Consider the following 25,859-nt stretch of genomic DNA (forward strand, 5'->3'; position numbering starts at 1 on the left):
ATCCAAAGGATTAAAATACAAATATTTTGCATTGTTAATGCCATTTTAATAATTTATCCCAATTTGTTTTACTTTTTAAAACAACTGTATATCATTTGAATAATGGCAGATTGACAGTCAAAAGTGACATGGTAAAAAGCATCAACTCCACAGTGCCTTTTAATTGCTTGACTGTAGACTATTTGGAATAAATGCTGATGTTTTCTATCTCAGGTAGGTTTTGCCCCATTTTAATTATGCATCAATAAGATTTAAGCTAAAATATTTTTCTGATAATCACTTATCTCCAGCTCTGTCCTATTTAACAATTAAAAATGAGTGGGTACTTAAACTTCTTGATTGAATTTGCTATAAAACAGCTAACCTCCCCAACAGTGGGATCAAAATGTTTTCCACAAGGCTCACGCCTTTCTATAGGCCCTGGTAACCTACTACCTACTGCCTGAAATTTATTTTGGTTTATAAGCCAAATGGTTTAGAAGGACAAATGTTCCATTGGGCTTACCCTCACAAATTCCCCTCAAGCCACCAATTTACTACTCCCATCTCCATGTTTCACCAGTCCACCCAGCTCATAAATTAGTCTCCATCCACAAGAACACTATCAATCCTTTGTGCTAGGTTTAGGTAGGCAGGTTTGTGTCTTACCAGATTTAGTATTTAAAGTTAAGTTAATATTTACTGGTGTTCTGTCCTGGAACCTGAAACAGGAGCTGATGGCATTACAATCAGCTTCCCCTGCCCTGATCATTAAAGAAAACCCAGAATAGCTGAATGGAGACTGAATGTGCTCTGTAGCCATGGAATGCTGACCAATGATGTGGGCAGGGCAGGTGATGGAAACTGGGTGGGAATGGAATGGACCATCCTGGAGGATGGCATAACTGACTGGAATACTAAACAGAACACTCCACACAGCAATGTCAATTGCAGTCTCTCTCTCTTTTCAATTGATCCAATCTTGTTTGCGCTCCTGTTTGTGGAAAAGATACATATGTGTTATTGGTGTTTTTTTTAAGAAAAGAAGTCCAGATGAACAATCAGATGCATCTTTGTGTTCATGTCTCCTAATATACACATTTTTGTATGTTGTCCAGTATGTGGGATTTTTGCAAAACATTTAATGGAATGTATTTTGCACATGATTTTCACCAATATACACTTTTGTGTGCATATGTGGCATCACAACATTTGGAGAAGTACAAATTTATGAGAACTGTGTTTCAGTTCTCATATTGTTTTGGGAAGCATGAATGTGGTAGGTTCAAAATAAAGTGCAAAGTGAACTAATTTCCTCTGCCATCCCTAATCTCGGCTTTCTCTGACGTACTTCATGTCATATACAATATTTTACAATCCACATATCTTCCCAATTTCCATTCAGTGGTAATTAAAATATAACTTCTTGTTGTTAAAGATCAGCATTATTTTACACTTATAATGATATTGACACATCACATGTCAGTCAGAGTAACTAAAGACTTCCTAAATGATGTCTGCCTAGGACAGTGACATGTGACTGCCTGGTCCTGTGTGAGGTAGAAGAACTGCCATTGTCTTCAGGCTCTCTGCATACTTCCATTTTCCTGGTGACTACAGGAAGGATCTGCCACATAGTCACCACTATTTAAATAAACTATAATCTTATGTTAATTATATTATTAACTTCTTTTGTGACTAATGGCCTCACTAAAAATGTCATGCAACTCTACAAAAAGAGCCACTGTGATGACCCAGTGTGCCTGAATGTGGCCTTTTTTCACAGCAAATTGCAGAGAGTAATTATATACAGAATGTTCTGTGTAGATGGTTCCTACTTAATGATGGATCTCAGAACCACAGATTACAGGTTTTAAAACTAATGAGCTAAATCCTAACACTAGAATGAGAGTTCAATTTATACCCTAGAACATGATCAGCAGATTATGCCCCATTAATTTAACAGAAACTATATTTCATATAATGCATGTTCAGAACTGCAGCGTTGAAGGTTGTAACACAATGTTTACTGATTATTTAGGGGTTTTTTTATAATGCATGTCATGATCAAAGGTCTTCATAAGGCAGTTCACAATAAACACCAATAAAAAAATTAAAGGGTGCTCTATTTTATGCAGATTTAACTACACACAATTAAGAATGTTAACTAACCTCCAACCTGTTTACCCCTCATTCCTAAACACTTTAACCCCAGTTGAGGGGATCCAATGTACCCAACCATATATGAACAAGGTTTGCCCATTCTCTTTCCTGCTGAGGGAAATTCTGTGACATATTAAAAATGATGGTGTGTATACATTCACCAATAATGAAAACAAACAATTTATGTATATAGTCACTGTTAAAATATGTCTCACATGGTGGGTCTATCTGCAGAAAACTGTTTGTCTCAAGGCTGTGGTTGCCTCATGTGTAGGAATGAATGAAACAGTCTATTTCTGTCCTGTGTCAGTTTCTCCTACATGCAAAAATGAGTCCAGGACACTCTGTTCATGTGCAAACTTTTAAATAAAAGAGTGAACACTGAACAGGTCTACTAAAAACAAAAAAACAAATTAAAAACCAGGTACTTATGAGGTAGGGACGCGGGTGGCATTGTGGGTAAAACCTCAGTGCCTAGGACTTGCCGATCGTATGGTCGGCGGTTCGAATCCCCGCGGCGGGGTGAGCTCCCGTTGTTCGGTCCCAGCTCCTGCCCACCTAGCAGTTCAAAAGCACCCTTAAGTGCAAGTAGATAAATAGGTACCGCTTTATAGCGGGAAGGTAAATGGCGTTTCCATGTGCTGCTCTGGTGCCGGTTCGCCGGAGCAGCTTTGTCACGCTGGCCACGTGACCCAGAAGTGTCTGTGGACAGCGCTGGCTCCCGGCCTCTAGAGTGAGATGAGCGCACAACCCTAGAGTCTGACAAGACTGGCCCGTACAGGCAGGGGTACCTTTACCTTTACTTATGAGGTAGTCCTTGGACTGGCTTCTTTGCACTGTACTGCAACTGTACTCTCCAGAGGCACATATTTTCCCCATACAATACCCTAGGAAGGGACTACACATTATGGCATATGGTTGCTTCCTGGGAGTATCTTAAAATACTTAAAACAAACAAACAAAAAAAAAGCACATAGGCATGTCATAATGTCAAAGTTGTCATGTCTTTACAACTGAGTGGCTCAGGCTATTGACATGATAACCCCTGAGCCTACCTAGTGGCAGTGAAGGAAGCAAAGAAAGCTTACTTTACTGCCTCCACTGCATCATTATGCAATCCGGTGGAGCTTTTCTGGGTTGTACAAGGCCTTTTACAGGCTGGCCCAAAGGAGGTGATAGAACCAATGGTACCTCACTGTGACTTGTTTGCAAAGCATTTTGAGGATAAAATCACCTGCATCTATCAATACCTAGCAGATGAATCTCATGGGGTGTCCAGAGCACAATCTAGTCATGTTGTGTTGGATGAGTTTCAGTTGGTAAGGCTCAAGGATGTGGACAAGGTGCTCAGATCAGTCAGGGTGACCACTTGCACTCTAGACCCTTGCCCCTCTTGGCTGATAAAAATCAGCAGGGAGGGAACAGGTGGCTGGGCCAGGGAGGTGATCAATGCCTCTTTACGAGGGGGTGGTCCCTGCCTGTTTGAAGGAGGCAGTGGTAAAACCACTCCTTAAGAAACCTTCCCTGGATTCGGAAAACCTAACCAACTACTGGCCAATTGCTAATCTCCCTTTCCTAAGCAAAGTTTTGGAGCGAGTGGTAGCAGACCAGTTCCAGGCGCTTTGGGAAGAAAGTGATTTTCTGGATCCATTTCAATCTGGGTTAAGGCCCAGTTTTGGCACAGAAACTGGTTTGGTCCCCCTGTATGATGACCTCGGTAGAGAGAGAAACAAGGGAAATGTGTTAATTTTTCTCAACCTCTCAGCAGCTTTCAATACCTTTGACCATGGTATCCTTCTTGAGCAACTGTCCGAACTATGGGTGGGTGGCACCGCTTTGCGGTGGTTCCAGTCCTACTTGGATGGCCGTTCCCCAAGGGTGTTACTTGGGGAATGCTTTTCAGCCCTGTGGAACCTTCAGTGTGGGGGTTCCACAGGGCTCAATCCTATGCCCCACGTTGTTTAACATCTACATGAAATTGCTAGGTGGTTTGGAGTACGTTGTCAGCAGTATGCTGATGGCCCTCAGCTCTATTTCTCCTTTACATCAGCAGGTCAGGCAGTGAAAGTGCTGGACCAGTATCTTGCCTTGGTAATGGACTGGAGGCAACAAACTGAAACTCAATCCAGATAAGACTGAGGCACTGTTAGTGGGTGGTTCCCTAGACCAGACAGGTGGGAGATTGCCTGCTCTTGATGGTGTTACACTTCCTCTGAAGGAGCAGGTTTGTAGATTTGGGATACTCCTGGATCCTTTGCTGTTGCTCAAGGCTCAGGTGACTGGGAGTGCCTTCCATCAAGCTTTGACTGGTGGCCCAGCTACGCCTCTATCTGGACAGGGATAGCCTACTGTTGTCTGTGCTCTGGTAACCTCAAGGTTAGATTACTGCAAAAACATTCCTTTTTAACCAGGCCTTTGGTTGTTTTGATTGGCATCCTATGCCCTTTTAAAATGTAAGGGTTATTTTGGCAGGGGGGGTTATTGGGTTGTTTTTATTTTGATTATATATTTTGTGGTTTTATATTTTGATTTTCTTCTGTGAACCACCCTGAGACCACTGGGTATAGGGCGGTATATAAATTCAATTAATAATAATAATAATAATAATAATATACGAAATGAGGTGTCAGAGAACTGCCTTCTACATATATTTTATTATTATTATTATTATTTTGTATTGCCTTCTACATAGTGTAGTTGCATTGTCCCCATGGCTCTGCTGGTTTTAAATGACAGAGACTAATGCTCAGATTTACATTCCAATTTGCCCATGAGTCCACGAGGCTGAAATGGTTAGGTTCTCTCCTAATTGTGGAGCAAACTGGAAGCCTCTGAAATCCTTACCAATGAGTGGAACTGCAGTCACTAGCAGAGGAAGAGGTGTGGGGGGGGAGCGCCCCATCCCTGGCAGCGAGATCCCAGTAGAGTGCCATCGTGGCTGCCCGTGCAGGCAGCATGCCCCCCCCCCATGATGCACACCAGCCCCGCCCTGCCCCGCCTGCTCTTCGCCCCCCCCCCCCAGTGCTGGAGCATGAAGCTCTGCCACTGACTGCAGTCACACATATATGGACTCTCTGCTTCCATCAACCTTTATGCTAAAGAGAGAAGGAACATAACTAGCACATGTACTCACTGGAGAATTGTTCATTTTAACTAAATTTTTTGAACTGCTTGGGAGTTCCCCTGGAACTGCTTGAGAAATATACATACCTTGTAAATTAACGGTTTGGCCATACTACATTACTCCATAAAGAGTGCCATTTCCATTTCCCATTTTTGGAGAGATGCAGCAAGCTCCAAAGGCTTTTTTTTTTAAAAAAAAAACCTCATTAGGACAGCTTCTCCCTCCTTTTAATTTGTGCCTTTGGCATACAGTGGTACTTTGGGCCAGAAATAGTACCTTGAACCTTACCAACTGAAACTCATCCAACACAACTTTGCTTCAGGATGAGAACAGAAATTGCATGACGACGGCGTGGCAGCAACGGGAGGCCCCATTAGCTAAAGTGGTACCTCAGGTTAAGAATAGTTTCAGGTTAAGAACGGACCTCCAGAACGAATTAAGTTCTTAACCCGAGGTACAACTGTATATTAGTTGGGAGGGGCTGATGGAAAAGAGGGCAGGACTCCTGCACCTTTAATAGTTGTACTGAAGAGCTAATTGCATCACATGCTACACCTGCTAAAATTCTCCTCTTACATTCAAGGTGCAAGAGCCCTGTCCTTGTTTGGGTTTTTTTTTTAGTTAATATTTACATATACTTTGTATATAACTGAACTTACACTCAATTACTTAATATTATGTAGAATCAGTGAGCTAGTCAGAAATGTAGGTGTCCCTAAGAAATACTTCATTTGTGGTCCAAAACACTGGAGGTGTCACCCACCTCAACCCCCCAGTGTAGCATCAGACAGATAAGGCTTAGACTGGAGACACATAGACTCAAATGGCTGCTCAACCATTAATTAAATTAAATAACATAAAATAAATTAATTAAACTCACTTGGCCGCTCATTGTCCCTTGGTATAAATTGTTTTGTAGGATTGTGGTGAGGAGAGTTGAATCCTGAGCACATTGGGAGAAGGAATATAGGAAATATTATTAAATGCTGGGCAGTAAAATTAGCACTCCTTATATTGCCCTTCTATGGGACGCAGGTGGCGCTGTGGGTTAAAGCCTCAGCGCCTAGGACTTGCCGATCGAAAGGTCGGCGGTTCGAATCCCTGCGGCGGGGTGCGCTCCCGCTGCTCGGTCCCAGCGCCTGCCAACCTAGCAGTTCGAAAGCACCTCTGGGTGCAAGTAGATAAATAGGGACCGCTTACCAGCGGGAAGGTAAACAGCGTTTCCGTGTGCGGCTCTGGCTCGCCAGAGCAGCGATGTCACGCTGGCCACGTGACCCGGAAGTGTCTCCGGACAGCGCTGGCCCCTGGCCTCTTAAGTGAGATGGGCGCACAACCCCAGAGTCTGTCAAGACTGGCCTGTACGGGCAGGGGTACCTTTACCTTTACCTTATATTGCCCTTCTAATGTGATGTCTTTGCTGCCCACATAGATTGGCTCTTCAAGTGGAGAAAACACTACAGGACCACCTTGACTAGGGATAATTGTTGGACTCCCAACTTCCAGCATCTTTGGATAGGGCTGATAGGAGTTAAGAGCCCAACAGCATCTGGAGGGTCACCCTATCTCTGACTTAGGCTGTGTACACCCTCCCCCATACATTTAAAGCACTTTTCCTTTTCCGACAAATAACCCTGGAGATTGTCGTTCACCCTCCAATTCCCAGCACCCTTAACAGTTCCCCCAAGTCTCTGGTGGTGGGCAATGTGCTTTAAGTAGACCGTGTGCAGTACATGCAGTTGGAGAACAACCTGCTGACCCAAATGGCCAGGTGCACTCAATGCCCCAGAAGGGCGGAGTATAAATAATAGTATTAAAAAAAAATTTTAAAATAAAAAATATATAATGAAGGCAACCGCATTTCCCTTCTGAAGTCCCCCTCCCCAGCGGAACTGCAGTTCTTATAATCCCTGCCCATTCCCCAGGCTTGTTGGGCCTGAGGGGAGCGACCCCTTTCTCCGAGCTACAGCTAGGAGGACCCTGCGCTCACCCAAGAAACTTGGTTGTCGTTAATAAACTCGCCCCCTCACATCCCGCTTTAAAGCCACAGGAGCCAGTGGGCCGCGGATCCCGCAAGGTAATGGCGACTCGTGTGAAGAAGAATTTCTGTTCCTCTCGTCCAGTCCCTCGTTCGCCTGCTGCTGCGACTCAAGTTCGCTCCTCTTTGGACAGGAGAAGCTGGGCCGAGGGGGCTGGGGAGAGAGACATGTGTAGTCTATGATATGAGGGGAGGTCTCTTCTTCCTCCTTTTTAACGAGGGAGGGGGGAGAATAAAAGTTCGCCATTGCGCCCTGAGGAACGCGATAGGGCGCTTCCTGTTGCTACTACTTCCAATTCAACACATCTCGACGCATCCCCAACGTTACGGAGAGGCGAGGAAGCTGAGGGAAAAGCAGTCCGAGAAGTAACCGGCGGCGGGTAAGGAAAGAGCGTAGGAAACGCCGGCGCGAGCTTGGCCTCCGCAGCGCCCCCTCTGCCGGCCCTCGGTATCTCCCCGCGCGGCTCCCGGAGTCCGCCCGAGCGTGACTCGGAGGCTGGCGGGCTCCTCCCCCTCCCGCTCCCCTTCCTCCTCCTCCTCCTCCTCCCCCCCCTCTCGTGTCTGTGGCGCTCGCTTCCCCGTCACCCTCCCCCTCCCACTCTTGTGCCGGGAGGATCAAGATGGACGGGGTGCGTCGCTGCCTGGCGATGGACTGAGGGAGGTGAGCGAAGGACGCCGGGAAGCTGAGGCGGCCACAGCGGCGGCGGCGGCGTCTGAGGAGAAAGTCTGCGGCGCCGCGGAGAGCGAGCGAGTCCCTCACTCGGGCAGCGGGGAGGAGGAAACAAGAGCGCGGCGGGGCCTCGCGGCGGCCTTTCCTAAGCCACCTGACCGGGTCACCCTGCGAGGCCTGCGGCTGCCAGACAACGCGAGCGCCGCGGCCCGGCTCGGGTAAGAAGAGGAGGCGGGGAGAGCTGGGGCTCCGAGGCAGGCGGTTCCGGGACGGCTCCGCCGCTGGTGGGTCGGGCTGGGCTTCGGGGTCCGTGTGGGGAAGGCGGCTGGAGCGGGGAGGCTGGAGAGAGGCCACGCCGAGTCCAGGCGCGGCGGGGCTTGGTAGGCCTGGGGAAGCGGAGGGTTTGGGGCCGGGAGGGTAGCGAGCGGGGTCGCCTGTCCGGGCTGCCGCGAAGAGATCTGGTTGGGGCCTGCGGGCCTAGTAGGAGGCGAGGCGAGCAGGTGCTCCGAGCCCTGGGCTGCGGGCCCTGTGGAGGGGAAGTGATCGGCTTCCTCTCGGTGCCTGAGCTTGTGGCCTTACGTTGTTTTCGGCTCTCCTTTGTGACTCGGGGTTGTAATGCTAACCGTGTCTACTCGGGAGGGAATGCTATTGAGCTCAGCGGGGCTTACTCTCGGAGAATTGCGGGTGGGGTTGGATTGCAAGCCGGATCTGTAAAAGTCAGTGTGACATCCCTCGCTGTATTGTCTGGCGTTGGCTTTATTCAGTCTCGTCGTAGAAGGTCGGCAAATAACGTGTGAAGGTACCTCATGGTCAGGCTGTCGGTCTGTGTAGCCTAGTAGTATCTACTCTGACCGGCAGCGGTTCTCCAAAGTCTTGGGTAACTTCCAGCCCTGTTACCTAAGAGCCTTTTAACTGGATATACTGTACTACGGACTGAACCCTTCTGCGTGGAAAGCATGTGCTTTGCCACAAAAGTGTGGCCCCTTCCCCCACATTTATTACTTTGTCGGAGAGTGTGCCTGACTGTGTGTTTGACTTTTATTTATTTAAGATAAGTGTGTCTTTCACTATGCATGTAGGCAGCCTTTGAAGGATTTACCTTTGTATAATATATGTATTTAATACAGGACAAAGTTTGTTGTTGTTACCTGGGGTTTTTCAGCCTGCAGGAATTATTCTATTGTTTTTAGTTTGGTCTCTCATGCAGACCAAGTTGAAAGTAAGTTTGACTAATTTCTATGTAACTTTGTTTGTAACTGGGTAGTATTTTACATCATAAGGCTGGTTTTTTTCTGGAATGCTCCCCTCCCCCAAATGTTGTTAAAAGGTAACATTATTAATTGCTAACACGTCACAAGCAAACACACAAGCAGACTTTGCCCAACAGTATATTTTTTAAAGGCACAATTCTGGAGAGAGTCTTCCTCTCCCTAATACTACTGAAGAAACTTTGTACAGTTAACTTTTTCAATGTTTGTAATATAATTCATTTATGGAAGGATAAAAGCAAATGTGTGAAAGGGCATATTTACTTCAGCAAACTGCTTTTGTGTGTGGTGGTTATATTGATCCAGGAACAGCCTCAGGTTTACAAAAAGAGGTAATTACTTGTATGTTAGAGTAAGAAGCTTTAATATGCCAATAAAGATAGCATTTAGCTTTTGAAGTACAAGGGAATTATGAGAATTTTTCAGCTGTTTTCAGCTTATCATTAGTTTTTATACTGGTTTTCTATAACAAATTATACCCAAAGTGGCTTAATACATAAGAAAGAGCAATGTGTATCAGAATTTTTAAAAAACCTAGTAATACAACGTATCAGCAATACATTAAGATAGTAATCCATATCAGTAGTCTATCAAATCGCTGAGACCAATTAATTAAAAAACAAACTTTAAAAAATTTTTTAAAAGCAACATTGACATAAAGTTTAATATCAATCTCTAAAAACTATTAAAAAATTGAATGACAACAAGAACAGAACTTAAGGAACATATAAATAAGCAATGCCCAGAAGCAGTGGGAATGGCATACATAGCTTAGTGCATATATAGAAAGATATAATTTGATGTAAATCAAGTCAATAAGGTATAGCATTCAAAATACATTCCCTGATCTCTCCATTGCATTGGAAGGCCATGCCAAAAAGTTTCAAAATAGTTCAGTAAACCGGTTACTAGAGCATGCACTTTTGTGGCCAAGCTATCCCTTTCCAGGAGCAGTTGTAGCTGGTGAGGCAGCCAAAGGTGACCAAAAGCACTCTGGGCCACCATTGCCATTTGGACCTTTGGTGACAAGATGGACCCGGGACTACTCCCAGACTACAAACTTGCTCCTTCAAGGGAGTGCAGTCCTATCTAGAGCAGGCTGTTTGCCTCATTCCCCAACATGAGAACCAACAACCCAGAGGACCTTCATCTTTCCAGGATTGTCACAATTTATTGACTGTAATCTAGTTCATTACAGTGGTCCAGCGCCTGCACACCCTCAGCTGACTTAGATGACAGAAGTAATAGAAGTGGTTGTCATGCCATCACCATCCCAAAGGTACCCAACTCCATATCCCTTAATGACTTCTCTAAATGGCTTCATATAGATATAAATAACTTGGGGGACAAGATGGATCCTTGTGGTATCCCACAGCGCAGCTGCTATGGGGAAGAGCAAAAGACTCAATGCAGCCCTTTGAAATTTATCCTGCAGGTAGAAGCAGAGCTACCATAACACCACGCCTGTAGAGTTGGTCTAGCATAACCCCCTACCCTGCAGCATTGGTCCAGCAAGATACCATAGTCAGTGGTATCAAAAGCTGATTAAAAGTCCAAGAGAACCAACAGAGTCATACTATTCCTGTCTCTGTCATAAAGCTGCTCATTCATCAGGTTAACCAAGCCTGTTTTGGTTTCAAAGCCTGACCTGAAGCCAGACTGAAATACTTTGATTCTTCTAAGAACACCTAAAGGTGGCCACTCCAGCACCTTGCCCAAGAAATGGGGCATTACCAACAAGGCATCCAGTCCCACAGTAGTAATGGGATATTATGTGGTGGAGATACCACCATTTTCTAATCACTGCTGCTTTCTGCCTGCCAGTGAATAAGGTAGGAGGAGTGGCTATTACTTTTACCTACTGAGGTTGGGTTTTTTAAATTCACCCACCCATGGACTGCTATGGTGGGGGTGGGAATAACACTAGTTCCTGGGCTGGCATAGTTTTGCCACCATTCTTGGAGTATTTCATGAGAGTGAGATTTCATAGGATTCTGTGGGTCAGGGTTTTGACTGACATACCCACTGAATGTCTCCCTTTGTCCTTCACTGTGGATGATTGTTTCTGCCTGTGGAATAGCAGTGGCAGTAGACATAATTTCTCTGCTCACTGAGAAGGTCTGGAGGATCTGGACAACTTTCTTGGGAGTTTAGGGTATGTTCTGTTAGAAAGATGCAGCTCTGAGCTCAGTGAAACTTTTAAGTAAAGATGAATTGGCTTGGGCTGAAGCTGTGGGTAAAGGTAAAGGTAAAGGTACCCCTGCCCGTACGGGCCAGTCTTGACAGACTCTGGGGTTGTGCGCCCATCTCACTTAAGAGGCCAGGGGCCAGCGCTGTCCGGAGACACTTCCGGGTCACGTGGCCAGCGTGACATCGCTGCTCTGGCGAGCCAGAGCCGCACACGGAAACGCCGTTTACCTTCCCGCTGGTAAGCGGTCCCTATTTATCTACTTGCACCCGGAGGTGCTTTCGAACTGCTAGGTTGGCAGGCGCTGGGACCGAGCAGCGGGAGCGCACCCCGCCGCAGGGATTCGAACCGCCGACCTTTCGATCGGCAAGCCCTAGGCGCTGAGGCTTTAACCCACAGCGCCACCTGCGTCCCTTGAAGCTGTGGGTAGTGCAGTCCAAAAGAGTGCTCCTAGTGTAGCCTGTAATTGCCACATTTGTTGGTATCTCTTCACTGATATACATACCCTTTCTGTTACAAATAGGCAGTCTGTTAGAGGGATGTTTGTGTCAAGGTGAATGAAAACAGCAACAATCGGAATTCTTTAAACCAAAATTTATTAGGGTAATAGTCAGTGTTGGTTATATTCAGCGTAGACTCATTGTAACTTATGGACAAGTACATTGATTGCATTGAGTCTACTCTAAGTAATATTGGATATCACACTAACTTTATTTCCTTAAATATTTAAGGAATATTTGTTCATATTAGCAATATTATGGCAGCAGAAAAGTTCCTTCTTAGTCTTTAGGATTCATTTTAATCATTATGTGGTCACTACTTGCATCTTGGAGGGGATCATTATGTCATTACCTTATAGCCTAAGAGGAAGATAAAAAATGCTTCAGTAGATGTTCCATTAGTAAAAAAAGCCAACTTGATTATTATTTAGGAAGAGGATGTTAGTTCTTGAACTGCTAGTGTTCCGTTTCCCCTTTACAACCTTAGTTATTTCTTACAAGGTATAATTACAACATCCACAAATGAATGCATAGTATTAGATACAAGCACTGATGAAGTACTGGAACATTGTGATTGTGACATTTTGCTGGTGTTGCCCTTTTTGGAACTGCTGGGCTTGATGTTGCTACCTTCACATAATCAACCTATGTGTTGTATGCAAAACTCTAACATGGTGAATGAAAAGATATAAAGAAGATTAAAAGTTAGGGCAGAAAAGCATATCAAATTCCTGGGAACCACTTTTTTTAGGCATCAGGCTCCCTCTAACTAAAATCCTTAGGTATCAATACTATTTCTGTATCCTTGGGTGATCAGGCACTTGGCACTTTTACAGCCCTGGATAAATTATTTTAATAACATGAGTAATGTTTAATATCTGAGTACTGTTCCAATTACAGTGGTACCTCGGGTTAAGTACTTAATTCGTTCCGGAGGTCCGTACTGTTCTTAACCTGAAGCACCACTTTAGCTAATGGGGCCTCCTGCTGCTGCCGTGCCGCCGGAGCACAATTTCTGTTCTCATCCTGAAGCAAAGTTCTTAACCTGAAGCACTATTTCTGGGTTAGCAGAGTCTGTAACCTGAAGCGTATGTAACCTGAGGTACCACTGTTTACTACATCTTTGGGCAGCACACACACACACACACACACACACACACTTTTATATAGTGATATTTTTAAACATGTTTCTAGTTGTTATGGCTCCAGTGATAACCTTGAAACTGTTTTAGCAGTGCCTTGTGAAATCTCCCAACACAAAACCAATTCTGTTGGTCAAGGATGACACTGTGCAGCACTTTTTCAATGATTAGCACAAAGAAAATAAAGTATACTAAATCATCAGATATAATCTATAGTTTATCCTGACTGCAAGACTTAGGTTACTGTGGTACACATTTATTTCTGAAGCGTGCATATTTTTTTGCAGTAAGTATCTGCTTGACAAATCTACACATATACTCAGAAATAAATTCCATTCAGTTCAATCAGTCTTTCTCCTGGGTATGTATGTATAGAATTGCAGCATAAAAATGTTGTGATACGGTTGGGAAGCACAATTTAAAATTTGACTGTACACCTCTTGATGGATTGCTTTTTCTTTTTTTAGGCGAAGACTACAGAAACCTGGGATCTTTGCAGAGTGGAAGATTTTTTGCACTCAAGTTATTCTGACCATATTTTAAAAATATTTTGGGGTTACTTTTTAATTTAAGAAAAGGCAGCTCTTTAAAATCATGGCAGATGTGGACCCAGATACATTGCTCGAGTGGCTGCAGATGGGGCAAGGAGATGAAAGAGACATGCAACTAATAGCTCTGGAGCAGTTATGTATGCTGCTTTTGATGTCTGACAATGTGGATCGATGCTTTGAAACGTAAGTAAATTTTTATTTTCATAATTTCATGCAGGCTTACATCTGCTGATCAATTTCATCCACATCATGCTGAAATACTGCTGTTTGAATCTGTTAACTAGTGTTTCTAGGCAGACTTGAGCAATCCATTGACACCTGTAGTGATCATTAAAAGAAGTAAAAAAAAAGAGCTGCTGTAGCACTATCTGTTTTAACATCAGGTTTGTACTCTTGTTAAAGGCATGTTTCTTCTGGAGGCAGCTGGACTAATTTCCTTCTTGGGAGCTTGCTTGCTGCTTTTAGCATGCGTGCAGATCCTTGGGTATAACAAAAACATCTGCATTACAGCTTTTGCTCTACTTCATATGGATCTATTGGGGGGCGGAAGATAATTTTAATTAAGCGTGTTTCCAAAAAAGGTGACAGAAGCAAGATCATTTTTAAAAGATCAATTTTTCATTTCAATTTCTTCTAATTCTTTATGCTCTGAAATATTTAAGATTAGTGTTCGGTTCAGTTACTGTTAACTTTAAAATTTAGCAGAGGGTTTCAGCTGTGCATTGACTAAATAACAATTATAAAACATTGCAGCTGAAATAGATTTTAGTACTAAAACCTTAGACATTATGGGTCATAGTGGACAAGTTTGTTTTATAGTGCTTATACCATATCTTAATGTTTTAAAACATGATTCTCTTCTGAGAAGCTGAACTGAAAGTTAATAATTTTTAAGGTCTCTAGATTGTGTCAGTTGCTGTGGATGACTGGAAACTATTATTAAATAAGATACCTTTACTTATTGATACATTAGGAAAGAACTGTGGAGATTTAATAAGGTGCCTTTTGTTTTTGAGATTAATAGGATTTTTTCTTTCCTTCAAAAGCTCGTAAGAGTAGTTGTTATTAGAACAATATTGCTTTAAAAGTTTTTATTCTGAGCAGTAAACTGCTTTTTATTATGAACTCGAAAAGTTTCCCAGTTGTAATGAAATACATCTGCCAAGAGTAAGTAAACCCTTTGTTGTGACCAGAGAGCTTAAGAAAACACAAATTTTAGTGGGGAAATGGTAGCATGAATGCCTTGCCTGTTCTTGAGCCCCTATGTCTATTAGTTCTGGAACCATATTTTACCTAAAGTCAAGGAAAATGGAACATCTTTGCTATTTAAAAGTATGTTACTATGACTGAGAGCCTTAAAACCACAAACTTAAAATTAGTGAGATGGACACTGGAGATGCACTCTGGTCCTTAGTGGACTTAACTAGTTTAAATACAACCACTTTGGTATATAGGTTAGAAATTTGTTTTTAAAACTGTTGACTTTCAAAAAGCATTTTACAGGTAGTGATGTTAATTTCAGTCCTTCTGTCCTGTTAATATTAGTTGGTAGTGTTAAGTCACCTTTCTGTGACTGTGATTCAGGGAGCTTGGTCATTAGTCATCACATTTTTTTCACAGTAACACTTCAGAAAGTTTAAAATACTATATATACTTTGATGCATTTACCACTGAATTTTAAAATGATTGCTTCCACCCTGTGTTTTTAGCTTTTTATTTTAGCTGTAAGTAAGCAGCCTTGGGTCCCTATCCGGGAAACCATCAGGATATAAATAAATATAAATAATAAAAATATCCAGTGTTAGTCATACTTTGAATAGACTTGGTGGGAGAAATTCATTGTAGCTCTATGGCACTTGTTCCATCAGCATAAGCATTTCAGCTGGTTAGAATGATCCCCCTTCCTCCCCCCTGCACTGTTCTGGGGATTCTTTTGAAACGCACCAAGCCAATTTGGGGAGGAGGGGGGAAATCCTTGCACAGACTTCTGTTAGAGGGACTTGTTAGTTGGATATCGCCCTCAGAGTTTTAACCACAGAGCTAGAATTTATAGTTGAAGTTGTGCAGAAGCATCTTTATTCAATTACCATAGTAAAATGGTTATGGGTAACATTGGTGCATGGTGTTTCCTGTCTATTTGCTACTCTGTTTGTAAATTTCAGAAATCTTTAAATTTCCCTCTCTATTAAAACTAATTGTGACACTGGATTCATTTGTTAGGGAAATAAGAACTCAAGAGTTTATTTATTGATTTTTTTTTTGTCTTTTTCTGTGGGGTAATGTTATTTATCTTGTATTTGTTTCATGATGTGTATGTGTATTTTGTCTCTGTTTTAAAGTATATTCCTTGCTAAAATGAGCAGCCCTGCTCAGGCATTGAATTCTGTGTGTTCCTAGGCTTGTCTGTGCTTCTATTTATATGTATACATGAACATGCAATTTGCATGTTTACCTACAGAAAAGGAGGGTGGAATCTTTAATCTGGAGACAGTTACACACAATAGGGGTGACTGTACCGTGTTAATGCTATTTTACCAATTTTAATATGCTATTGCTTGCTTGGAGTAATTGGCAAGAACTAATAAATTTAAAAATAAATGTGAATAATATAGTATTTATTTAGGTTGAATTGTGGACAGTGAGTAAAATGGTTTTGCTGTTTGAGGCAACAAATGCGGTGTTACAGAGTAGCAAGATGGCTGGCCCAGACTCATGTTTCTTGAACAAAACTTTACAGTACTTAAATTCTTCCTATGGCAGCAATGGAAATGGACAGAATGGAGAGTTGCCATATGTGGAGAGGGACAGGCTCTAGGGATTCAGTAGGGCTGCAGGTAGAATAAAGATTTAATTTATGGAATTTCTAAACTTTCAGGTTCATCCAGGTTGACTCAGACCTTCAGTGGTTTAGGGCCACTTTGCATGATTTTATGCAATAAGCCACTTAATGTCTACTGCCTCTTCCAGGCAAATTGGTTCCACTGTATCTCCAGGCATCTTCAAAACATTCTGGGTGGTTGGCTTGTGGCAGCTCATGTATGGGCTGTTCCGAATGGTGGGCGGGCACATACAAAACTCTGGAGAAGCCACCCTATAGAGGAAGTACAAAATAGTTCCATGGAAGGTATATTGTGTGAAACAGCCATTAGAAAGGTATAATGGTGATGACAGTGAAACACATTGCTGATTAATTTCACATTTTTTCTCAATATTATATCTCTTTTCTCATCACAGTTGTAATTTGGGTGATTATTTTGCATCTATTTGAATTGGAGTATGTGCAAAAAACCTGATTCACTTATCTTGCTGCCATTTCATTACAAAATTTAAAGGCATTTAGCTCCTTAACTTATTGGATCTTTTCCAAGTTCAGGGTTTTTAAAGAAAAAGGTTTTATTGCTTTAGGCAAAGCAATTTTCTGTGCACAATCATTATTGTGGAATGAAAACTCAGAATTGAGTAGACAAATCTGATTATGGAGTGAACATACAGAATAACACAAACATGCACTTCATGTACAGATAGGTAGCCGTGTTGGTCTGCCATAGTCAAAACAAAAAAAATTCCTTCCAGTAGCACCTTAAAGACCAACTAAGTTAGTTCTTGGTATGAGCTTTCGTGTGCATGCACACTTCTTCAGAAGAAGTGTGCATGCACACGAAAGCTCATACCAAGAACTAACTTAGTTGGTCTTTAAGGTGCTACTGGAAGGAATTTTTTTTGTATGCACTTCATGTGTCATAATCATTATTTAGTGTTCTAGCAGTCCAGGAAGGAATGTAGGAAAACTGCCTTATACTGACTCAGACCATTCATCCTTGTAGCTCACTTCTGTCTACATTGACTAGCAAGTGGTTATCCAGGGTTCTTGCCCAGCCCCACCTGAATGTAAGATCTATCTTGAGAGATCCTACTCCAGCTGCCCCTGCCAAATGCAGTTGAGTCCCTTTTAGTTCTGGTTATAGAATAGACTTTCCAGGGAGTCTGGTACAATTTTTGTAGTATTTTAAGCACTGAGTGAAGAGCTTTCCATTCACGTAGGGCTTTTACATATTTTTGTTAGGCTGTGCTTCATTTTAAATTCATTTTAATTTTGGGGGTGCAAAGTTCTTTTTAAAAAAAACCCAGTTGTATAGTTTTACTCTTTAATGGGTTTATGGTTTCCACTATAGTTCAACTTTTTGAAAACTTACTTATTATAACTCACCTAGAGAACTTTGTTAAGTGGATTGAAGTTTTGGGGGCCTTTGGATCTGGAGGAATTTTGAAATATGTCCTGAAACACTGTACAGACCCTAGCTTCAACTATGGAAATTTGGTTGAACTGTCCGGAAGGAATAAAAGTAATGTTAGGATGGAGCTCTCTCGAGACTTGCTCCCAAGCATTAAAGGATATGAAGAAGATCTGCGGAAGGGACATGGAAAAGAGTTAAGAGCCTCGGACATAAGATCCCCAGGTTGATGGAATGGAATTGACGGAAAGGACTGGCAGAATCCGAAACCAGGGAGAGGAGTTGATGGAAGAAGATTGGAAAAGTTAAAGTTTATATATAGGAATATCGCAAAATTAATGAGTGATAGAAAAATGATGGATTGATATTTTATGGATTTAGCAGAAATGTTATAAGGCAGTAAACACATACAAGTATTTTAGTTTTAATGTTAAAATAAGGTTAAGGGGGGGGGAAAGATAAAATTGGTGAAAGGAGGGAAAGTAAAATTATATTATATTGAGATAAATTACAGAATAATAATAAGAAAAGATGGAAAGGATTTGCTGAAATAGATAATTGAATTAGAATACAAAAAAGGGAGGTGAGAGGAGGTCAAGGAAACAAGCGAATGAAAAACAAGTTGGGAAGATCAGTTGTGTTTTAGTTTTTGTTCTTTTTTCTTTTGTTGTGATGTGTTGTTCTGTTTTTGCTTGGTGTCATTGTTATTGTTTTTACTTTTGCTTTTTGTAATCCTTGAAAATTTTAATAAATATTTTTTTTTTAAAAAAAGAGAACTTTGTTAAGTGGAGGCAGACAATGTCATAATAAATACCAGAAAGTGCTGGGATTGAACATGGACCTTTTGCATTCAAAGCATGTACTCTACTGTTCAGCTATGCCCCCCCCCCCATATTTAGTGCATGACAATATCCAACACCCACACCCACCCACCCACACGGGGGTGTGTGTGTGTGTGTGTGTGTGTGTGCACGCGCACACACACACACACATATATATATATATGAGATCTTGAACCTATTATTCAACCTAGGCAAGGAGGAGAACTGACCGTTATCCTCATTAAGGCAAGCCTTCATGTACTCAAAGATTTACTAAGTTAGTGTGTCATATGTATAAGAAGGCATTAATTTAACAGTATCCAGACAAAAGAACTGAAATCTGTCAAAATATGTTTCAGATGTGCAGAGTGGTCTCTATTGTCATTTGCTTGTAGCGGTTTTGTTACCTTGAATTACTGGATTTTGACTTTTAATGGAGGTTTACTATGTAACTGAAATTAAAGCATAGGTCCTCTGTTAGTTCAGAAAAACATACACAAAAATATTTTCACATACAGGCTTTTAACTAGTTTAGATTTCCTTTTCCATTCCAGATATAGATGGTGTGCTTATAACCAGAATATATGTCTACAGTTGTGGATATTGGTTTGGATCCAAAGTTGTTTGTGTGAGTCCAAGGCAGTTATGCACTTGCAGGAAGGTCCCTCCAATTGTTAACTGTTCTGATTTCATTTTGTAGTCTCCTGTGCCACTAGTATCTTACAGAGGGTCAGCCAACTATTTTTTTTGCAGAGGGAGACTCGACAGTGGGCAAGTGTTCTGTTCATGAAACTGAAATTAGCATTGAAGCCCATATCTGTGACCCCAGAACAGTTTGTAATCATTTTATTTTGTCTAGATGTTAAATCTAGACACTGGCTCATAGAATCTTTCATAGAATTGTAGAGTTGGAAGGGACCCTGAGACCCCCTGCAATGGCGAAGATAAAAGAAATGTATATGGAAATGTGTATGTTAGTGATGAGTAATCTGTCTCTTCTTGCAGATGTCCCCCTCGTACCTTTTTGCCAGCACTGTGCAAAATATTCCTTGATGAAAGTGCGCCTGACAATGTATTGGAGGTAACAGCTCGTGCTATAACTTATTATTTGGATGTATCAGCGGAATGCACTCGACGGATTGTGGGAGTGGATGGTGCTATCAAAGCACTTTGTAATCGTTTAGTAGTTGTTGAGCTTAACAACAGAACCAGCAGAGACTTGGCTGAGCAGTGTGTAAAGGTATGGTGTATTAATTTTCCTTCGTTACAGAAAATAAAGCTCCATGATAAGAAAATGTTTTTATAATAGTTGTCTACTTACAAGACCAGGACATAATTGCTTTAAATTTTGATATCTTTAGCAAAACAATAAAACTTCCGCAAAAATATACCCTTATCCCAAACAGTCTCAAGTAGATGCCTTAGTGGACAAATTGTCTTGAAAAGTGGGAAATCTAATTGCACTTCCACAATTGCTATTAACATTATTTTTAAAAACCAGTGTGAGATCCTGTTTGTGGATCTTCTGCAACGTATCTTGCTTGGCGCATAGATATTTGAACCTTGAGACTGCTAAAGCCATATATGACATAGCCTGTTAAAACTCCTATGTCTTATCCAGTTACCTTAGGCTTGTGTATCTTCCAGACACAAACTGCTTCTGGTGTTCTAATATTAGATATGCATAACACTTTTTTAAACTGGGGCCCTGTTCAGTTGTTAGAAAACTGTAAATGTGTAGGAGGTGCAGGCCTGTGTGCTCCAGTTCCGCCCCGCCCCCCGCCCCCACTTGCCAAGTTGAGCTTCAAGGTCTGAAAAGAGCTTGTATGTGTGTCAGCACAGGGCTCCTGATCATGGATTCACGCATGCTTACAAACTCCCTTCAGATCTTTCTGCTCAACAGGGTAATGTTGGGGTGGAAGGGCAGGGCCAGCATACACAGCCCCCTATCTGTTACATGTTTATAGCTTTTTTTTTGGCACCATGAGAGGTTTAATGCATTCATACTGATGAGTTTGATCAATAATATTTTTAAATAAAAAGTGAATAAGCACTGGGAGAATTGAATTGGAAAGAATGCATACTTTGTTGTATGATTGTCTGTGTAATTCCATTTTCATTCTAGGTGTTGGAACTCATCTGTACCCGTGAATCAGGTGCTGTGTTTGAAGCAGGGGGGCTGAACTGTGTGTTGACATTTATTCGTGACAGTGGGCACCTGGTTCATAAAGATACATTGCATTCTGCTATGGCTGTAGTATCCAGACTCTGTGGAAAAATGGAACCTCAAGATTCCTCATTAGAGATTTGTGTTGAATCCCTCTCGAGTCTGTTAAAACATGAAGACCATCAGGTAAACAATTTAGAATATGTAATTGAAAGCACTGTAAATAGGTTACTCCAGAATTGAGAACTGTATAACAAATATTACGAAGAATTTAGTTCATATTGCCAGCACTGGCTAGTGCAAGTAAACAGTTGTATGGTAGTAGGATTAATTTCAAGTAGTATGAAATCCTTGGCTCTAATGTAACTTTTAATTTTTATTCCTATGGAGAATTAGAGGATTTGCAGTTGGCTTTTTTATGGAAACGGGAAGGAAAAAAATGTTCTTTTTTATATGTGGAAGTTATATTTTACTCACGGTGATCAGTAAACAGTGATCTGTTTACACTTTGTGCTTTAATATAATTTCACATAGAGTGAAATTAAAGCCAAAGAGTTTCCTCCATAACTGCAAACTTTTGCACAAATGAAAGCTTTGGGACTGCCATAGAACCTGCCTAATTTTTATGGAAACTCTTGCACAAGCTTTTGTGGAAGTATTTATGGAAAAGCACTAGCTGCTATTTAAGCTTAAGATAGTGCACATGGTATCTCCTCCCCATTTTATCTTCACATAAATCCTGGGAGGTAGAAGAGAAAGTGATGTCAAAGGTCACCAGTGAGCTTTGTGGCTGAATGTAGATTTGATCCTGGGTCTTAGTCTGCTACTTTTAACCACTATACCACAGTAACTCTCTAATGAGGATTTGTGGTATTCTTTCTTAGGTGCTAGGATTTGCACTTGAACAGTTGTGTGGATGCTGTTTGGGTCAGAGATTATTCATCCCAGACATATCTGTAACATAATGCTGTGTCTCATTTCCCCAATTACAATCCCTATGTAGAGCTTGCATTAGAAAATGACTGTTGTCGTAAAAGAAATCATTCATAGCTAAGAAAGTATAGAAGCTGTGGATTGATATGAAACAGTGTTCTTGTATAATTTACTAAATGTCAATATTGATGCTTTTATTTTAAATTTGCTGTCTTTCAAATCTTGGTCTGTGTGATACTTTTTAACCATATGATTTGTTCCTTCAGGTTTCAGATGGTGCACTGCGTTGTTTTGCTTCATTAGCTGACCGATTTACACGCCGTGGAGTTGATCCAGCGCCATTAGCCAAACATGGGCTAACTGAAGAGCTATTATCTCGAATGGCTGCAGCAGGTGGCACAGCTTCTGGACCATCTTCAGCCTGTAAACCTGGCCGGAGTAGCACAGGAGCACCATCTGCAACTGCAGATTCCAAATTAAGTAACCAGGTGTCAACTATTGTAAGCCTGTTATCAACACTCTGCAGAGGATCTCCAGTAGTAACACATGTAAGAATTTCTTTGTTAAATATCTATTTTATTAAAAATTAAGCTTTACTTCTTGGCAGATATTGTATGTATGTTCTTTGTTTCTTTAATTTTCTGTCATCATCATAAATAAGAATAAATTTGTGTAGACCGTTTATTTCACATTCTAAAATCCTTAAAATGTTAATTGTTACTGCTACATTTGAACTTTGCTTATACTCCCTCCCTCAGCTCCTTTGGGAGGAAGGATGGAATGTAAATTGAAATAATAATAATAATAAATAATAAATTTAGCTTTTTTATATGGAGATGCAATCCCTTTCTCATTGGATTTTCTAAAGTCCTGTATATTTTTATTGTTCAGACTTTTAATTATTTCCAGGATCTCCTAAGATCTGAGCTTCCAGATTCTATAGAGAGTGCATTGCAGGGTGATGAAAGATGTGTACTTGATACCATGCGTTTGGTAGATCTTCTTTTGGTGCTACTGTTTGAAGGACGGAAAGCCTTGCCAAAGTCTAGTGCTGGATCTACAGGCAGAATCCCAGGATTGCGTAGACTTGATAGTACTGGAGACCGTTCCCATCGGCAGCTGATAGATTGCATCCGCAGCAAAGATACCGATGCCCTAATAGATGCTATTGACACAGGTGGTAAGCAAATGACCTTTATTTGACATTGTAATTTCTAGTTTGCTTCTTAATGTTTATCTCTATAATGGATGGGCTCTAAGAATAATATTTTTGTTGAAAATTATTTTTAGCTTGTTTGATATGCAGGGTAGAATACTGAGACTTAACATTTTGTTTTCATTTATATCGTTGCAAACATATAATGACACTTTCGTTTCCACTTCTCTAGCTTTTGAAGCAAATTTTATGGATGATGTAGGACAAACTCTCTTAAACTGGTCCTCTGCTTTTGGAACTCAGGAAATGGTAAACAAAGAAAAGAAACATTATTTTGATTTTCTGCATAAAGGAAATGATGCAAGTAAAAATAAACTGTTGCTCATCTGTAAACAGGTTGAATTTCTCTGTGAACGAGGTGCTGATGTTAATAGGGGTCAGCGGTCATCATCCTTACATTATGCAGCATGTTTTGGAAGACCTCAGGTAGCAAAGGTGATTTTTAAATATTTATCTTTTCTATCATAACAAATCATTCCATCCCTTATCAGCATTTAGACCAGCTGAAGTATGTGTTTTTTAAAAGTGTCCTGTCCCTTAATACTTCATGTTTGGCATATGCGATTTTTATTTTTTGGAAACACATTTATTTAGTGTGTGTTTGTGCTCTTGGCAAATATGAAAGTTGTGCAAAACTCTTCACAAAAACATAACAATGTAACATATCTCACCATCTCAATAGCTGCCTTCAGACAACCCTCAGTGATCTGGATTATTTTGAGCAAGAGCAGTGTATATGTCCTCCTTCCTTCTGTAAAGCATTCCTTAGTTTTTGAAACAAAAACCAGTTTGCTATGATGAAATCAGAAACCAGTTTATATTGTCTCGTAGAACATCTCCCCTTCCACCACTGTTCCCCATCCACACAAAATCAAAAACATTAACCATTTGGTTCTTACATTCTCCAGAGAATGTAACCATTTGCTGAACCAGCAAATTAGTAGGAGTGCTTACTCCAAACTAGAATCAATTCTGGTTTGGAGCAATAATTCAAACTGTAGCCAGCTGGTTTAGATATCACAACATATTGTGACTTGATTCAAATAGTAAGTAAGGGATGGTGCCCTTTAGGAGAGGGAGGGAGGAAGTCATTAATCTTTTCTGTGCATAGTCAGAGGAACCTAAATTGTACCATTGACATACTGAGTAGCTTTTTTATTCCAGTAATTCTAGTAATAATAACTTGCTTTTAGACTCTCTTGCGACATGGTGCCAATCCAGATTTGAGAGATGAAGATGGAAAGACTCCTTTGGACAAAGCTCGTGAAAGAGGGCACAGTGAAGTAGTGGCTATTCTTCAATCTCCAGGTTAGTGTAAAAAGATTCCAGGAAGTTTTTGTCAAAGTAAAGCAATGGTTGAATTTAAGTTGAATTTAATAAGGTAGAATTCAATCTGTGCCATAAGATAGCAATTTTTTTAAAAAAATATACTGCTGAAATATTATCAGTTTGATTATTTATTATCAGTTTTCTTGAAATAGACTGCATTCAGCCATAAGCTCACTGTTGCCCTGTTTCAAAACAAATGGAACTAGTATAAGAGATGGTTTTTCCACGTATCTATGACAGCCGAATGTCCAGAAAAAAATGCCATAATAGTCTGTGGCATAATATTTTTGTGGGGGTTAGGGCAAAAGAGTAACAACAGCCTGACATGGCAGTGTCTTGTCTCACTTCTTTCTGAAGCTTTATATGCAGCTATCAACTATGTATGAACAGGCCAACTGAAATCCTGCTGTAGGCGCAAGCACACAAAAACAAAACATTTTAGGTGGTGGATGAGAAGGAGAATGGGTTGGGTTACAACCCTCTTCACGTGACAAAGGCAGGAAGGCAAGGGTTTTTCTTTAAGATTCTTTGTACTTCTGTAAAACTTGGGATTCCTCCAGAGTCTGCCAATACCTCTGTTTTTGCATGGACACTGCCTTTTCAGCTATATAACCATGTGCACTCTTCCCCAGAGATAGGAAATAGAATATAAGATGTAGATCCTAATACTAGACAAATCTATAGTAGTCTATTGTGGAGATTCTTATCCTAGTCTGTATCTGCATTGGAAAGTAAATTGTTTATATGTGGTTTCTTTAAAACAATTTTGAAACTCATAACAGTGTTAATAGTGGTCTACAATTATAGGTGACTGGATGTGTCCAGTTAACAAAGGCGATGAAAAGAAAAAGAAAGATTCAAACAAAGATGAAGAAGAATCAAATGAGCCCAGAGGTGATCCAGAAATGGCACCAATATATTTGAAAAGACTGCTGCCTGTGTTTGCTCAAACCTTTCAACAAACTATGCTGCCTTCAATAAGGTACAAAGGGGAAAGGGCTGTGTGTACATGTGGAGATTCACATGCTATATTGTGTGGCTAGAATACTTTCAAGGATCTGGATTTTCAAGAATGACCAAGCCAAAAGCAAAGCAAAATCTGGATGATTTATATATGGTGGTATGTTGAATGGAATTCGAAAAACGCAAATCAGCAATGACCCAACTCCAAGTCCAGCTTGTAGCTTGGCCAGAGTCAGAATATTTTGTTACCTGATGATAACAATAGACAGCATGTGAAGTGGGTAGCAATTCAATGCATTTACCAATATGTTGTGCTCTTCTAAGTATGTATGTTTCCCGTTTCATTCTTTAAAATATTATTTCTCTCTCTTTCTAAAAGGAAAGCAAGTCTTGCTCTCATTAGAAAAATGATTCATTTTTGTTCTGAAGCTCTTCTAAAAGAGGTTTGTGATTCTGATGCTGGGCATAATTTGCCTACTGTTCTGGTAGAGATCACTGCTACTGTTCTAGATCAAGAGGTAATTGCTATCTTTCTATTTCTTTTCTTTTCTAATGACATCAGTTTAGTTTTTATGTGT

At 41.0% G+C, this 25,859-nt stretch overlaps 1 protein-coding gene and 1 long non-coding RNA gene across 13 annotated transcripts in view; one reads left to right on the top strand and one right to left on the bottom strand.

Moving 5' to 3' along the window:
* The window catches only part of LOC307204203, a 34,068-nt gene extending 26,320 nt beyond the window's left edge, over window positions 1-7,748 (bottom strand). The window contains exons 1-2 of the long non-coding RNA XR_013833524.1: window positions 7,254-7,748; window positions 6,147-6,209 (exon numbers count right to left, since the gene is read on the bottom strand). This is a non-coding gene — a long non-coding RNA (uncharacterized lncRNA). The remainder of the gene's footprint in view (window positions 1-6,146; window positions 6,210-7,253) is intronic.
* HECTD1 (HECT domain E3 ubiquitin protein ligase 1) overlaps window positions 1-25,859 on the top strand; it is a 65,008-nt gene that overhangs the window by 896 nt on the left and 38,253 nt on the right. For 7 of the 12 annotated variants that reach the window (XM_079954116.1, XM_079954108.1, XM_079954109.1 and 4 more), the window contains exons 2-11: window positions 13,537-13,803; window positions 19,679-19,913; window positions 20,799-21,026; window positions 22,040-22,321; window positions 22,665-22,953; window positions 23,162-23,238; window positions 23,326-23,424; window positions 24,183-24,297; window positions 25,126-25,300; window positions 25,661-25,799. In XM_079954116.1, coding sequence (XP_079810242.1) covers window positions 13,664-13,803; window positions 19,679-19,913; window positions 20,799-21,026; window positions 22,040-22,321; window positions 22,665-22,953; window positions 23,162-23,238; window positions 23,326-23,424; window positions 24,183-24,297; window positions 25,126-25,300; window positions 25,661-25,799 — 1,779 coding nt within the window. In that variant the 5' untranslated portion in view covers window positions 13,537-13,663. Of the gene's footprint in view, window positions 1-7,929; window positions 8,190-13,536; window positions 13,804-19,678; window positions 19,914-20,798; window positions 21,027-22,039; window positions 22,322-22,664; window positions 22,954-23,161; window positions 23,239-23,325; window positions 23,425-24,182; window positions 24,298-25,125; window positions 25,301-25,660; window positions 25,800-25,859 lie in introns of those variants that run through there. The other 5 variants (XM_079954115.1, XM_079954118.1, XM_079954110.1 and 2 more) reach the window with 3 other exon arrangements.

The sequence above is a fragment of the Podarcis cretensis genome (assembly GCF_951804945.1).
Source record: "Podarcis cretensis genome assembly, chromosome: 1".
NCBI classification, from domain to species: domain Eukaryota; kingdom Metazoa; phylum Chordata; class Lepidosauria; order Squamata; family Lacertidae; genus Podarcis; species Podarcis cretensis.